The 17,407-nt window shown below is 35.6% G+C and overlaps 1 protein-coding gene across 2 annotated transcripts in view; it reads left to right on the top strand.

Moving 5' to 3' along the window:
• The window catches only part of Otogl (otogelin like), a 123,791-nt gene that overhangs the window by 103,517 nt on the left and 2,867 nt on the right, over positions 1-17,407 (top strand). For both annotated transcript variants that reach the window (XM_048359009.1, XM_048359001.1), the window contains 13 exons: positions 1,481-1,622; positions 2,448-2,633; positions 4,097-4,309; positions 4,743-4,847; positions 5,307-5,414; positions 7,049-7,150; positions 7,466-7,570; positions 7,649-7,689; positions 10,939-11,002; positions 12,405-12,583; positions 13,044-13,148; positions 15,413-15,532; positions 17,289-17,334. In XM_048359009.1, coding sequence (XP_048214966.1) covers positions 1,481-1,622; positions 2,448-2,633; positions 4,097-4,309; positions 4,743-4,847; positions 5,307-5,414; positions 7,049-7,150; positions 7,466-7,570; positions 7,649-7,689; positions 10,939-11,002; positions 12,405-12,583; positions 13,044-13,148; positions 15,413-15,532; positions 17,289-17,334 — 1,516 coding nt within the window. The remainder of the gene's footprint in view (positions 1-1,480; positions 1,623-2,447; positions 2,634-4,096; positions 4,310-4,742; positions 4,848-5,306; positions 5,415-7,048; positions 7,151-7,465; positions 7,571-7,648; positions 7,690-10,938; positions 11,003-12,404; positions 12,584-13,043; positions 13,149-15,412; positions 15,533-17,288; positions 17,335-17,407) is intronic.

Here is a 17,407-nt window from a genome sequence, read left to right as displayed (position 1 = left end):
CTTCCAGAGAAATGTATTATAACCTGTGACTCCAAGTGTTAGGTACTAGATGCAGGGGCTGAAGCTTGAAATCCTAGCTAAGGAGCCAGAAATTGAGGGATCAAGGTATGATGCTTGCCTAGGTAAAAACTCCATCTCACTCAGGCATGGTGGAGCATGTCTGTCATTCCAAAGCAATACAGGAAGCACACACAGGAAGATCACATTGTTGGCCCTCTCAGACATAAAGATCCTACTTCCAATATAAGCAGTACTTAAAGGAGCTGATAGTAGAATTCCTGTCTAGCAAGGGCCAGGCCCAGAATTCAATCACTAGCACTTTACCCCTTCTCCAAAGGCTGTTGGAAGATGACTGTCAGCTATGGAAGGCACATAATAGTGGTGACCACCTTGACTGAGGGCATTCAAGATCTCAACCATAGAGGTAGTAGAAGCTATGTGACTAATTTAGTCCTTCCTGTAGGTAGGTACAGGCACAGGCTCCTTGACAAGCAGGTGGACTCAAAAGAGGAAAACTCATAATGTAACATTGTTATATAGATACTTAATGTATGTATATGGTATGAATGAGTGGAGAGAAAAGTTAGAATGAATGAATACTAAGTTGTAAGTTAAATGATTCAGATTTCAGATCGCCTCCAGATCAAAATGGACCATAGTGTATAAAAGAAAACTGGACAATATGTGTTGTATTTTTAAACTACTTTTGTAAAAGGCAACTCCTTTGTACAACTACTTAAAGATAATAATAAGAAAAAAAAGAAAACTGGCTTCTAATTAAAGCAAAGCCTATAAAACTGTAAAACATATGTATTCCACATGCAATATTACTACAAAGTTTCTTTTTCTTTCTTTTCTTTTCTGCAGTCTTGGGGCTTGAACTTAGGGCCTGAGTACTGTCCCTGGCTTCTTTTTGCTCAAGGCTAGCACTCTGCCACTTGAGCCACAGTGCCACTTCTGGCTTTTTCTATATATGTGGTGCTGAGGAATCAAACCCAGGGATTCATGTATGGGAGGCAAGCACTTTTACCACTATGCCATATTCCCAGCCCCTACAAGGTTTCTTGAGATGCATTTGTGAACGGAGTTAGTGAGTGATGCTCTCCACCATCATGGAAGGCTTTAATAGCTTGAAATCTTATGTACAATAATTTATCTTATTCATTACATGAACGAGACAATTGAAATCTAACACATACATTAGAAACAGATTTTTGCTGGGCCCAACACACTCTTTTTCATCTATGTAAGATAGATTATGTAGACTAGTACAGATAGGAGTCATCTTATTTAAATAGGTTGAAAATATTATGAAATCTGAGTGATATATAGTATTATAGATCTTTTTGGAAACCTGAAGTCTAAGCATAACCATAATTAATATAAAACACAATCCTTTGATTGCCCAACCAATCTTATCTAGTAGGACTTGTAGAAGCATAAAAGAATGTAATTAATCCGACAAAAATTTTATCTCTAGGTTTCACCAAAGGATTTTTGTGAAAAAATGTGGATCAATTACACTTACTTCTGGAACTATGAATGTGATGCTATTTCTGCCTATGTAGCTCTGTGCAACAAATTTGACATCTGTATTGAGTGGAGAGCCCCCGATTACTGCCGTAAGGAAAAATGAGTTAAATAATGTTTTCCAGCCATTAAGTGATATTTCTATCACATAACTTAGTAAAAATAAAATGCAGGAAAAAATACTATGCCTAACCCAAAAGTTCTATCTCTGAAATTTGAAGACAAAGGATCCCTAAGGAGCTCTTGTGTGCCTTTTTCCTCCCCCTTTCCAGAGCTGCAGGACTATGTTATCCATCTGCTAGTCACCATCTCCACTTTAGCTAAGCACTGTCTACCTCTCCTCTATGGAGACTGTACCATTTATACTCTACCAGCCAAGGTTTTTTTTTCTTTTTTTTCCCCAGGAGCAGGACAATTTTTTTAAAGAACAGTCAAAATCAATTACAATTTTAAAAATCATCATTTGGAAATAACTCAGCAATAACTTTCTTTTGACAGCAAAGGACTACCCCTAAACACAAGGATTTTTTTTATTACTTAGTGGAATCACATATATTAAGTGCAGTTCCATGAATATTATGAGTAGTTATTACATCTCCTTATGGAATAGAGCAAGCAGTAAGACTGTAATACTTGACTACATTTATAGGCGCCAGACCTGGACTGCCTGCCCATCAGTCATATTTATTTGATGCAAATCAAATAAATACTGTTAAATCAACTAAGATTTGAACACCTGGAAGAAACTCAAAAGTACCCATTGTGGGTTTTGTTTCTGATTTATGGTTACGTAGTAAATGTAATGGAGTTGGAAGAGATTTACATGTGAGAATTCATTCACTGAAAGAAAGCTGAACTCATTAGAATTCAAGCAAGTCATTCTTATATTAGTGAACTCTGTCTTCTCTTGCTCACAGCTTTGAGTTGCCCAGAGGGGAAGGAATATCAACCTTGTGTGTGGCCTTGTGAAGCAAGAACATGTCTCAATAAGTGGTTCTATAGCTACTCATCATGTTTGGATTTAAGAGAAGACTGTGTGTGCAAAAACGGGACCATTCTTCACCGCCCAGATAAAACTCAGTGCATTCTAGAGAGAGAGTGTGGTAAGAAGCAAAGTACAACATGATTCCCTAGGGATCTAGTGAACAAATACCTACAAATAGTTTTGGTGTTGGAAAGACATTCTGAGAAAAAAATGAACTGTAGATAACTTAGTATTTGAAAGAAACGAGTTTGCCATGTGCTTTTAATATGATTCCAATGTAGTTAACTGATTAGGAACTTTGTTGATGATGTGTCTTGATATTTGCTTATGTATTAATTTCCTAGAAAAGAGCAGGGCAAGTTAAGAAATGAAATGTAGGCTCTGGAATGGATTCTAATTCCAGCTAATTTTACTTTTACCTCTACAAGCCTGAGGCTACACATGTGTAGAATGGAGAAATTAACAGTACTTAGTTTAGGACTATCTAAAAAGGTACAGAGTATTTTGTCTTAGAACCTTGAGAAAATAAGTACTCGAGACATGACAGATAGTAGAGCATTTTTTACTTTAATTTTCAAACTATTTATTTTTGACAGTCATATTTCTTATTAGTGTGGCCAATAAGAACCTAAAATTATTAAAATTACAAAATACTACTTACCGAGGCATTAAGGATCAATATGGTCAGAAGAAAAGAAAATGTTTTAATAAAGAAAGGGAAGGACATGTAAAAGCAAAGTTCATAGATAGTTTCTGACACAAGTTTGTGATTGCCAACAAAGAAAGTATTGATGACTGGGCATGTTGGATCATACCTGGTAATCCCAGGAATTTGGAAGGCACAATTTGGTGAAATCATAGTTTGAAGCCAGCCCAGGCAAATATTTAGTGAGACTCCAGGACAGCAAATAATCTTGACACATGGTAGTCCATATCTGTAATTCCAACTATCCAGGAGACCAGCCTGATTAAAAATTGAGACCCTGTATAAAAGTAATATGAAGCAAACAGGGCCAGGAGCATGGTTCAAGTGGTAGAGAGCCTGTCTATTAAGAAGGCTCTGAGTTCAAACCCCAGTACCACCAATGAAATAATTTAAGAAACACATAATAAATGAAAAGTAGGTATCGATAGTCAGTTGTACAATATGTATATGTTGAACAATATTTTGGTGAGCTATTAAGGCTTTTTCTTTTTTTTTTTTTTTTTTTTTTGGCCAGTCCTGGGCCTTGGACTCAGGGCCTGAGCACTGTCCCTGGCTTCCTTTTTTTGCTCAAGGCTAGCACTCTGCCTCTTGAGTCACAGCGCCACTTCGGGCCGTTTTCTGTATATGTGGTGCTGGGGAATCGAACCCAGGGCCTCATGTATACGAGGCAAGCTCTCTTGCCACTAGGCCATTTCCCCAGCCCCAAGGCTTTTTCTTAAAGTACCCTGTAGCAGCAAAAGAGGAATCTAAGAAAGGATAATTAGTGACAGGTCATCTGTGGCTGGATCACACCATAGTGTTAAATCAAAACATCACAGTTTGATTTGGTTTAGGGCCCAGGTTATGAGTTATATAAATGTGTTGATCTTTTAAAGTATGCACAGATAGGCAAGATCAACCCCGAAGTGCTGGGGAGATTTGGAATGGGGGCATTGATGAATGCGCTCTCTACAAGTGTTTGGAGAATGGAAGCATTGTTCCTGTGGAGCCTGACTGTCAGGAGGAGCCCACTCCCACTTGTGAACGAGAAGCTGAGGTTCTCATGGGCATCGTTGATAAGCTGACCTGTTGTTCTAAAAAAGTTTGCGGTAGGTTTACACAGGTGTACAGGCTGAGCCTTATCTTCAGTGAATGCCATGACATAGGCTGATTTTCTTTGTCCAAGACTGCTTTTGTATATTAAAAACCATGCAAGGATAAACAGTGCAGAACTTCCATAAATGTCATTCTCTCTCAAGGCAAGTTATGCAAATAGACATGAAAAACTTGCAATTAAAAATACTCAATAATATGTGAGAATAGAAGGATATCTGGAAATCTTTGACTCAGAGTGACCAGGCAAAAGATTATACTAGATGGCATTAAGTGATGGTTTCTCACATATGTCCCAGATAGAGGGCAGATTGGGTTTGATAGCTGGTTAAAATATGGTTGGTGGAAGCCATTTCCCTGCTCTGAGTTGACAGCACAAGTTTAAATTATGTTCACTAATATTTTATTGTTATGCTGCTTTATTTCTAGGTTGTGACATGACTTTATGTGAAACCACCATCCCAGAATGTATGGCCAGTCAGAAACTGAGTGTTGGTTTTAGCCATCTTTCCTGCTGCCCACAGTACAAATGTGGTAAGGTACTCAATTAGGAAAACATTGATAGCTCATTGTTCACTGAATACAGGGGACTGAACTCTTTCTGTATGTCGAAGGAAATGGATTATTATAGTAGATTATAGAGTTGCCTTTCTATATATTTCTATTAGGGTCCAAAACAATGATAAATGCAAAGAAAAGTAAACAGTACTATTTATTTACATTTTTTTGCCAATTGAATTCAGGGCCTAGCTGCCGTCCTTGAGCTCTTGTTACTCAAGGCTCATGCTCTACCACTTGAGCCACAGCTGCACTTCTTGCTTTTTAGTAGTTAATTTACAAGAGTCTTAACAGGATTTTCCTGCCCCAGCTGTCTTTGAACTTTGATTCTCAGATCTCAGCCTCCTGAGTCACTAGGATTACAGGCATGAGCAACTGGTGCCTGGCTGATTTTTTTCACTCTACAAATTTACAAATGTATTTATGTTTCTGCAGAATGTGACCCAGTCAAATGTCCCAGCATTTCAACACCAGAGTGCCATGAAGACCAGTTTATACTTCAAGTTCAACAGGGAGAACCTTGCTGCTTTTACCCTTTCTGTGGTGAGTCCTCTAGAGATAATTTCTAGGAAGAAGAGAAAGCATGTAAGGAAAGTCTCTTATTTGTTGTGAATGTCTTGGGACTTATGGTAAAAAATATTATGATGTTATACTCACAGAAACTAGACTAAGAATTCTACGAAAGCAAGCACATCATTTTTAAAGTTTTGACCATTATTATAGTCAATATTTTCCCCATCAAGAAAACTGTATATATAATTCCAAAATGACCAAATAAAATCAAATGATTTTCTTTAATAAGGAAGGTATCTAACATTTTTGGAGGTAGTGGGGCTTAAACTCAGGGCCTTTTGCTTGCTAACAGGGCCTCTATCACTTAAGTTACACCTCCATCTTTTTTTTTTTTTTGCTTTAGTTATTTTTTTTACATGGACTCTCATTTTCACAAGGAGTTGGCCTTAGATCATGCTTTACCTCATATACTCCTGGGATCATAAGTCCTTTCCACTATTTCCATCTTACTTGTTGAAATGGTGCCTCACTAACATTGTGTGAAGGCTGGCCTTGAACTATGATCCTCTTTTGATCTCTGCCTTCAGAGTAGCTGGAATTACAGGCATGAGTCAACATACCTACTCAGACTACTAGCTTTATCAGGAGAAAAATGTAGATTGGCTTTCCTTGAATAGCCAACCAGAATAGTGAGCACTGCTTAGACATTACAGGACCTCATTAAAATCCTTCCTCTTCTACATATCATTCTTAAGCTATATTGACAGCAAAAGAGAGTGATATAAACAAAGAACATTGAGAAGTAACTAGTGTTACATATTTTGAAATACTGGATATTGAAAAATAAGGCATTCTCTCTTCTCCAATTCATATTGAATTAATGTATCAAAGATTGGTGACTAAAGTAGATTTCAGATGTATATAAAAACAATACATTTTTTAATTGGTTAGGGAGTTTTGACTGCAAGTGGCAAAAGCTGATTGACTTTGTCTAGATGAAGTAAAAGTAACTCTTAGAAGGATTTTGGGAAGTACATTGTCTTAAGATGAAGCAGAACACCAATCTCTGGGAAGAAAAGAAGCCATTTTTTCTCAGGAAGGGTTCCTAGGGGTGCAGGCAACTCCATCTATTTCTTATCCCAACTTTCCTCTACGTAGGATTCCAATTTCATCAAAAGAGGTTCTTAGCTTAATATGGATTGTTCTCACACAGTGGCCCATGAGGATGAAACCTTTATTGTCAATCACTGCAGGACCCCTGTGGCTAGGGCAGGACAATTCTTCAGTACTTTCAGGGAGTTATGAGAGTTGGGAAGGAAAATATCTGCTCAAAAGAACAAGTTCCTACTGTGTTGTTCGACCATAAATTCAAGTGATTAAGGAAAAGGATTTAGGACATATTCAACAAATCAGTCAATGATATCTTGATCTTAGAAAGTTGAATTTACTTCAAAATTTGAAATACCTTATATTTCTGGTAAGAGAAACATATCATTATACTTAGAAAGCATAGAGCCATATTATTGTTTTATGATTAGATAAGGAGCTGTGCTTTAATTTTTTTATTCCCTATTTTTAGTAAACGTATTGTTTGATTTTGATTTGGTTTGAGTGTGGGAGTTTGAAGTTCAGCTGTGACTTGTGGCTTTGTGTTTCTCCTTTAGTGTGTGAGTTATGCACTGAACCTGTTCCACAGTGTACTGATGGGGAATTTCTCACAGTGCATCATAATACTACTCATTTCTGTTGTCCTCAGTACTACTGCGGTAAGCATAGCTTAACAATTTACCATATTTAAATATGTTCAAGAGTATCCCTCAAAATTTAGAACTTCAGAAGCCCAGCTCATCTTAGTTGCAGTATTATACCAAACTTATTTTTGTGGCTTTTTGCCTGCCAAGTGATCTTCGCTTAACTACTATAATTAGACCTGCTTGACAATTATTTGTTCTGTCCTCATCTATTCATGGCTATTGGGAAGTTAAAGAAATAAGACCTAGGAGGTATGAGGCTATGGTTTGCATCAGTAATGGAGCAATCTAAGTGGCAGACTGGCAAATGCATGAAATTTGTCTTTTCAGTGTGTGAGCCAAACCTTTGTCCTACACCATTACTTCAATGTGCAGAAGATATGAATCTTGTGAAGGAAAATGTATCTGGCCAGTGTTGTCCAATATGGCATTGTGGTAAGTAATTTCATATTTAAATGTTTTGTTATGATAATGTATTTTGATCCATGTAAATATGTTAATTTTGTCTTTTAGAATGTAACTGTGAAAACCTCATTATGCCAACCTGTGAAGTGGTAAGAATACAGTTTGATTTACTTGTCATACTGTCCAAATCAGTTTATCTTCCTTTATCTTTTTTATTCTTTGGAGTTAGTAGAATTATCTTTATTAATTCTAATTAGGTGGAGTAAAATAATGTACTCCTGTATTACAGGCAAGTGAACCTTTTGTGTTTTACTTCAGACAGAAAAGTGCAATACATTGTTGCTTTTAACAGGCGAATCAATCTAATCTTATATGCATGAAAGGTCACTGCTACTAAAATGATGCATTGTTTTAATATTGAAAAGAATCCCAAGTGATTTCTTAAAGTATTCTAATAATGCACATTTTATAAAGGAAGGGAGGCAACAAACGTGACTACTTGTAGCTCATTCAGAATTATCTATGAAAATGTATACTTTAGACATTCCAAAGAACTAGAATAAATGATGCTATGTATAAGCAGATATCACACAATGATTTAAATATCTTTGTTTTCTTTAATTTCGTTTTCTGATATACCTCTACGGCTTGAAAATGTTCACTTTACTATTTATCAGAGAGGGCATGTTGTTTTGTTTTTCTCATAAAGAGGTTTTAATTTTCCTTTTCTCTTCCTTCTCATTGTGTATTCTCAGAGAGTGTATACAGGTCCTGGAACTATTCTGGGGAAAATTAAGGCACTTCTTGCAATAATGAAGCCTCCCTTACTATGCCATGGCTTTGTTTTAAAAACCATTAATTCCACCTTTGTTCTAAGGATAAGAGTCATCACCTCTGATTTACATAGCATGCTTAAAGTTTACAAATATTTTTCATAAAAATCTTCTCATTTTATTTTGTGAATATACCAAACTATATACTATATATGCATATACACAAGAGTTGAATTGTAATACCATATATTTTAAAATCCATATAGTTTAATTACCATGTTTAGAATATTATGGCACTGAATCTTCAAAAGCTGAATATTTTTAGTTTATTATACAAATAAGAAAGCTGAGTTCTGAGAGAATTGAGATTCAGATCTTTAGGATGTTAATGAAGAGTTACTGCTGTGTGTGTGTGTGTGTGTGTGTGTGTGTGTGTGTGTGTGTGTTCCGTTTCATTTTCCTTATAAAATGTAGTCAACACACAGCTTGAAGCAATAGTGAAATTCACTGTGTGACTGCTGGTTTGTTTCTGTCCTTTCCTTTCTAGCGCTGTCTCACTTTTTCATCTGCAATTAAAAATTATCCTTAACAATAAGAAATTAATAAATTACATACTTAAGATAGTATGGCACATTGGCACAGAGGCTTGAAGTCTTATCCTGAAGAGTTCCATACAGACTTAAAATGATAGGAGATGAAGAGGGTCTTGTGAATTATGTGAATGGTGATGACATTATGCAATGAAGGAAAATATGGTCAGTAAAAGTTAGACAATAGGATATCCCATCTCAGTCTTAGCAGAGATTGGGAAAGCCTTTTATGAGTAAGGACCTTCGGTAGAGTGAAGTATGTTTGTAAGAGGAGGGATTAACCCGGACGCTGGAGGCTCATGCCTGTAATCTGAGCTACTCAGGAGGCTGAGATCTGGGGATTGTGGTTGAAAGCCAGCTGCAGCAGGAAAGTCTGTGAGATTCTTATCTCCAGTTAGCCAGAAGAAAACCAGCAGTGGAGCTGTTCCTCAAAGTGGTAGAACACTAGCCTTGAGCAAAAGAGTGGAGGTAGGGCACCCAGGCTCTGAGTTCAAGATGAACTCAGATGAATTGATGAAAACAAAAAGGAGGGGGATTAAATTCAGGAGGGCAGAGAGTTTGGTCTTTGGCAGTACTGGATCTATGCACAACACTCAGATAGACAGAGGAGCCTGTCTGGGATTTAAATTGTGGACAGTCTCACTGAGACCTGGAAGCAATTTTGAGGCATTTCAGTTACCAATATCTGAGTAAATATGATATTTGCTTCTGTGCTTCAGGTGATATTTTTATAATATCACATTAATTTAACCATATAGACAACAAATGCTTTTCAATCTGTACGTTAGGCCTTTGTGGTGTTTTTCTTTTAAGTAACAACTTTATTGAAATATAAGTTACACACCATAGAATTAATCCTTTGAAGTATACAAGTCTATATTTCTTAGCATATTTGCACAACTGAGAAAACTGATGGTTGCTCATTCAATTTTAGAATGATTTAATCACTACAACACTTTTCCTGAAAATTCTCTTACCCTTGGAAATCAGTGCCTTAGAATACTTTTTGTCTGTGTAGATTTACAGACTCTGATGTTTATAAGTAGAATTATACCATATATAGTCTTTTGTGTACAGATCCTTTTCTTCAAATAAGGTTTTCAAGCTATACCCATGTTATAGAATCTATCATTACCTCATTACTTTTCATAATGGAATATTATTCCATTGTATGGTTAGGCACTTGTCAAAATAAGCTTCTTAAATGGCCAAGAGGCTTCAGATCTCAATCCTCAGACCTCAGTTTCCCAAGTAGCTTGGATTACAGATGTGATCCAGCAGCACCAAGCTATAGCTAAGCTTATTCGCTTATAGTACTTTATCTCAACAATCTTAAGTAGCAAGCAATGGTACCAAAATATTTTATGAATGAAGGTGGTATCATGAAGATTAGTTAGGTAGCTGAGCCAGGACTGAAAAAATGCAGTCCCATTCCTCTGTCCTCTACCTGTGCTATTTTCTACTGTTTAGACAACTCTGCTCCTGCCATACTGGCCTTGCAGACCTCAAGGCTCTGGACCACTTCTAGGCAACAGATCAAGAACATATATAATCAGCTAAGTTTCCAGGAGTGAGGGCAGTTTTATTTTATTAATTGTCAATTGTTCTCTCACTTCCTCTCCTCTTTCCCTCCCTCTTCACCTTTTTTAATCTCCTCTTCTTCCTCCTCCTTTCCCTCTCTCCCCACCTTTCTCCTTTAACCTCTTTCATCTTGCTATGTAGTACAGACAGGCCTTGTACTCACAATCTTTCTGACTTGAACTCCATAGTATTGGGATTATAGGCTTGAACCAGCCCAGCCAGTTCATCTCAAATTTAACAAGTAAGGAAATTAAATTTTAAAGAGTTAGCTGACTTGTGGTCACATTTTTATTGTGACTTTTCCTCTGTCATATAAACTTAGTAAATAGTTAACCCAAGCTTGTTCATGTATTTCTAGATGTGTGGTAGGGAACTTGCTTGATATTATAATGTACCTTTTTAAATTGTCTTAAGCTATCTGATAAGTCATGCAATAATGATTTCTTTCTAATAGGGAGAGTTTGCCACAGTAGACCATAACTTTCAGAGTGACTGTGGATGTATACAGTATATCTGTGGTAACTATTTTTTTCAAACTTTTAAGTGGTGAATATTATTGATACCGGTTGTTTGCTACTGACAAATACAAAATGAATTTTTGTGACAAATTGTTATACATATTAATCCAAACACCAAAATTTGCATAAAATGATAAGATATTTGAAAATAAGACAGAAAAGTAAATTTTTCCTAGAGATTTCATGAAATTTCACATACACACTGGAATTCTATGCCTCTATCAGAAAGAATGACATTCATAAGGAAATGGAAGGACTTGGAAAAAATCATACTAAGTGAAGTGAGCCAGACCCAAAGAAACATGGACTCTATGGTTTCCCTCATTGTGAATAATTAGTACATGTCTAGGATAATCCTAGCAGAAGATCACAATAGCTAATAGCTATGCCCATATGAACACATAAGACAATGCTAAGTGAAATGAACTCCAAGTTGTGGAAACAAGGGGTTTATCATTGTTGTTATTTTCAACATACCATGTGAAAGTATGCCTTTTTCTTCTGTCTTTCTCATGATTTCACCCTTGATATCACTGTAACTGATATCACTGTAACTGATTTTGGTACCCAAGTACAACTTCTATTTAGTGGCTTAAATCTTTGTCTTTTTTCATGAGCAAAGGTCAAAGTCCAGTACTACAGAGGAAGGAGAATTTCAGCCATGAATGTATCACCCCCCCAGTCTATCCCAATATTTTAATCCTCTAATACTTCTCCTTTAGAGGACAGAGTGGTACACTAAATCAATTGTCCCTCATGAAAGCTAATTTATGTAACTTTATTTTGTAACACTGAAACTGGAATCACTTCTCTAAATGATTATTAAAAATCATGCAATGTTATATCACAAAGAGGCCTACTAAAATTTTGTTAGACTTTAGACTTTGCCTCTTTCCACATTCCCCTCACCCCCAGCAGGGGTCATTTTATTTGCCCAGAAGAATAGGCAGCATGTACTTTCCTCATCCGGAAATATCATATTTCTGGAAGCTGCTATAAAATATAGATTTCACAGGAAGTTAATATTTTTGTACCAGTATTGGGACTCAACCATAGCTGCACCTCTGGCTCTTTGCTGGTTAATTGAAGACAAGAGTCTTATAATCTTTCCTACCCAGATCTCAGTCTCCCACATAGCTAGGATTACAGGTGTGAGCCACTGGCACCTGTGTAAAACAACTAAGTTTTTTACAGATCTGATTTTTATTATATGTTGAGACAAATTATTTTCATTGTTAAGAAAATTCTTGGGTATTAACCATGTCTAAAGGTAAAGGTCTTATTTGATTTTGAAAAGTTGGCACATTATAATGATAAAATTGTTATAAATTTATAAGTTTCATTGATTAATATAAAACTCAGCATTGTGTTTTCTTGTTGACTATTGTTTCCTGTTTTGCAGAAAAAGATGATGTGTGTGTATTTCAGCAAGTATCAGTATTGAACCCTGGGCAATCTATGATAAAGTATTTGGAAGGGGACTTTTGTTATACAATAGAGTGTCTGGAAGAAAAAGACAACCAGACAGGCTTTTACACATTGAATACCACAATGGTGAACTGTTCAAAAGAGTGTGATGTTGTAAGTATTCTTATAACTTGTTCCAGTCAGGGTAAATAAATCTAAAGTTGGCAGCTATAGACTTTCAACTAGTGAATACACCATACGTTTAAAGTATAAAGGTGAATGGTTCTTCAGCAGTCTATTATTTTTAAGACATTTATTTAACGTGCATTTCCACTTTGCTGTCTGATCTTGAGCTTCAGGATATTGTCTCCAGCTTGGTGGCTTGCTTGACTTAAGGTTGGTACATTTGCTTGATAAATCTTTGTTGTTAGAGGTTAATAAAGGTTAATGCTTTCGTCCCTTCTAGTATGGCTATACAATGTCAATTCTTATTTGAAGCTCCTCAGAATGAACCTTAGAAATGCTTTAGCTGTTCAGTGAGAGTAGGTTGTTACACTGGGATACATCTTCAGAGCTAACTCATTAAAACAGCTCTTGTTATATGGCTAATTCAATGCGCTGCCTTTATGTGCAGAACCAGATATATATTCCCTCCCCAAGTGATTATGATTGCTGTGGAGCCTGCAGAAATGTTTCTTGCAAATTTTACATGGAAAATGGGACATCAGTTATATACAAGGTATGAATTCTTTATTTCCTAAAAATATGTTCCTTGAAGGGCTAGCTCTATAGTACATTTTGAAGGTGGAAAATATGTCACCCTTCTATGCCTCATTCAAACACCATACACTTACAGAACACAAACAAATTTGCTGTTTCTGTTGGGAAAACATGCTTATATTGCTTTTTTTTTAAAAGATGATGTACAGAGGGGTTACATTTAAGTACTTAAGGCAGTGAAAACATATACATTTCTTGTCATACTTGTTACTCCCTTACTCACTTTTCTCCTTCCTTCCCTTCCCCCAACCCATCCTGCTTGCTTTCATCATTTTTTAAAAGTCTTCCCCTTGATAGACATTGTCATTCTAGTCCACAATGCTTATGACCTCTATGATAATTAACAATAAACAATTCCTTCCAGATTGGGCGATACATTTCTTTCCTTTTGCTTAGTGTAATCTATTCCTTCTTTTTTTCTCTCACTTTTTCCCTCTTCCCTGCTGCCCTTGAGTTGCTTAGTTTGTTCTCATCAGTGTTAATTGCAGCTGTTGGGCCCCTTCTACTATATTCCTACTCGCCCCCCCATTTTCCACTCATTCTGTCTCCTTCTCCCCGCTCCCTTCAGATGTGCACTGGCATACACCATATGTGAGGTAAAGAGTATAAGGTCCTCTAAATACTCTCAGACTAATAAGAAGAAGTCCTTTGCTTCCATATCTTTGGAGTTCTTTTCAGTCTGGATATTAATTTTTGAATTAGTGTTTTTGTTTTACTTTTTGGTGCCTTTCTCCCAAGATTGACCTTTTTTGGTCTCCTTGTGAATTGATATCTTGGGTCCTGTTTTCTTTGTCATGTCTCCTTGTTATCATATTCTTTTTTAAAATGAATTTTAACTTGGGTCCTCACAATGTAGATTCCTAAACATTATAAGCAAAAAGAAACATAATATTGATATGGAAATGCCAATTATTTCAGATAAATTAGATATCACTCTATTTCCTGAATCTGAATATGTTCTTTTCTTTTACACCTGATCATATTTTCTGTTGAGGTTTGTGGAAGACTTGAATCAACTCATAAATTGAGATACATACTAGAGAAAAGAAATAATTAGGGTCATCACAATTTTATATCCATCTATCTAATTCTTGTGCCAGAGCTTAAGCTCAGGGCATTGGATATTTTCCTTGAGCTTTTTTGCTCAAGGCAAGTGCTCTATCACTTGAGCCATAGGTCCACTTCTGGCTTTTTGCTAGTTAATGCCATAACTTTCCTGTCTGATTTGGCTTTGAACAGTGATCTTCAGATCTCAGCCTCCAGAGTATCTAGGATTTTAGGTATGAGTCATGAGAAGCCATCCCTAAGGAACGCTTATGGTGGATTTAGATTTTAAAATGTAGACTGTAAAATAAAAATGTATATTAGCAGCTCAGTTAAACACACAAATTTTGCAATAGCTACTTAAGATGACTTTATTTATAAAATTAAAAACAGTTGTTACATGTAAGCATTTGTTAAAGGAACTAGTTTTTAAATTAAGCATAAGTTAAACAATATTAGAACCACAAGACAATTAAAAACTATGATACAAATACTTAAAAAATTATTGTCAAGGTGATATACATTTTAGAAGTTTTGGTGGTAAGGGAATAGAATGAAGAAAAACAATCTCCAAAAAGGAAGCATATAAGTTATTTGATTTGTTGTTTTATAATTACTGAGCAAATATTAGAATAAGCCTTTGCATTTAGCCAAATTAGATAATTACTTTTATAGTGGAAATATATATTTGTTTGCTTCTCTCTACCTTGTTGCTTAATTTCATATCTGTGTCTCAGTTCCATTATGAAACCAAGCCTACAAATACATGTAGTAATATGTGTATTTTCACTCATTTTAGATAAATTTGGGACCAATTTAAAATGGAACACTATCATCACAAGAAGTTCTCAGATGTTAATTTTGATTAAATTAAGTAGGATAGGAAATATTCTAGGTAAAAAAAATTGTAGCAGACTTTGAAATAAAAAGAAAGAGACCTGAGGATGACAGTTTGATGTCATCCCAGGCAGGAAAGTCTATGAGACTCTTCTTTCCAATTAATCACCAAAAGGATGGAAGAGGGATTGTATCTCAGGTGCTAACCTTGAGTAAGAGCAGCTTAAGGACAATGCACAGGCTCTGAGTTCAATCCCTAGTACTAACACACACACACACACACACACACACACACACACACACAAATACACACAAGTAAATCACATTGTGTTTTACTTTCAGGAGGGGAGCATGTGGAACTACAATTGCACCACCTATGAGTGTGTGAAAACAGATGAAGGAGCAATGATACAAAACTATAGTATGGTCTGCCCCCCTTTTAATGAGACTGAATGTAAAATGGTTTGTACTTCCCTATGTCAAAGAAAATGTCATATTCACTGTAATTTAGAAAATACACGTTAATTTGTTTCCCAATCATTTCTGTACTTATATTGTGGCTTTTTTTAAGTATGGTAAATGTCTTACATTCTTGCGTAAATAAAAGCTGTTATTATTCCCTTAGTTTGATATCCTGAGCTGTCCCTGGCTTTCCAAATATGACTTTCTCTGAGTGAGAATTCTGACATTTCTAGGATTTTATGTGTAAATCTTAAACTACTGTAGAATTAAACATTTATTTTATTATTTCTGAGGGATGAGATGGAGGATTGAATTTGTAGACTTGTGCTTACTCATTGTGCTTGCTCAAGTGGCAGTCTTCCACTACAGCCATGCCTCCTGTCTTGCTTTATCCTGGTTGAAGATGGAATCTAGTAAGCTTTTCTGCCCAGAATGGCCTAGAATCACGATTCTTTAGCTCTCAGCCTCTGGAGTAGTTAGGATTACTCATGTGAGCCACTGGCACCCACGTTAATGGAGATTAATCAACTACTAAATTGACTTTGATTAATTTTTAATAGACAAAAAGCAAGATTTATTAGATTGTTTCATTTTGATCAGGACTTTGAATACACAAAACAAACTCTCTAGTACTGTTCTACATCTTGAATCTTTTGAATGCAGGCCCCTTTTGAATGCATGGGGCCTGGTTACATTTTCATTAGCTTTTCTGAGTGTGGTACTGGGGATCTTAGTATATCATTGCTAATCACTTAGTTATGCTCTACCAATCCTCTATATTTCGCAAAATGAATATATTGGAACAGTAATAATTTTTTAAAAGATTTGTGGTACTTTTAATTACATGGGAAATAATTATCCTTAATTAACAGTGAGAGAAATAGTATATACTCACTAATTTGTTCCCCCCCAACCCCCTTAGGACATACTTTTTTAAGTGGTGATAGTTAGCTAGCCAATTATATGTTAAAATAACAGAATTAAAACTCTGGAAAGAAACTTAGAAGTCATATTGTTTCAGAGTCTAATCTTTATAGAATGTTTTTTTTTTTAAATTTGAATTGGAATTGGCAATTACTGTAAGCATTCCAATGCAAGTCAAGAGAGGCATGGTGGTAGCTCACACCTGTAATCCTAGCAATTCAGGAAACAGAGATCTGAGGATCAAGGTTCAAAATCATCTTGGGCAGAAATGTCTGCAGGACTCTACCATCAATTAACCAGCAAAAATTCCAGACTGGAAATATGGGCAGAGTACAGCACACACAAAAAAGCTAATCAATATATATTTTTAAATTTACTTTTAAAGCCTAAGTTTTTGAACAACAAAATATGAATGAATAAAATGTGCTATTTTAACATTTATTTATATTCCTAAATTTCATCATCTCTAATAGAATACATTAGATAGTTCTGAGGGAGTTGAAAAAAATACAGTGGTCTCTAGTTGAAATAGCTATTACTTTGTTTCAGTAAAACTATTTTGTAGAATCTAAAGATATTTCTTAAAATAGCCTCGGTCTTTGAGGGTTTATATGTTTTTAATAAAAGTGATTCAATTTAAGAAAAGAGTAACTTCCTAGGAAAATTTTTAATAGAAATAGTGAAACTTCAATCATTTACCTATAAAGGCTTTGCTATATTTCATATAAATATTGGGAGAATTAGTTTTTGATTCCTAGTCTAGGAGGAAATCAATGAACACTGTATATATATATATATATTTTTTTTACTTTAATCTCTTTTTCTTTCCTAGAATGAAGGGATTGTAAAGCTTTATAATGAAGGCTGTTGCAAGATCTGTAAGTGAGCCTTGTTCTGTGCAATGATAGATTACTTTTAATTGCTCATGCTGATTATATTTCTTTTTAAGAT

Source organism: Perognathus longimembris, chromosome 1 (genome assembly GCF_023159225.1).
Source record: "Perognathus longimembris pacificus isolate PPM17 chromosome 1, ASM2315922v1, whole genome shotgun sequence".
In the NCBI taxonomy this organism is placed as follows: Eukaryota; Metazoa; Chordata; class Mammalia; order Rodentia; family Heteromyidae; genus Perognathus; species Perognathus longimembris.
The sequence above is the reverse complement of the archived record's forward strand: the minus strand, read 5'-3'. Positions and strand labels throughout refer to the sequence as shown.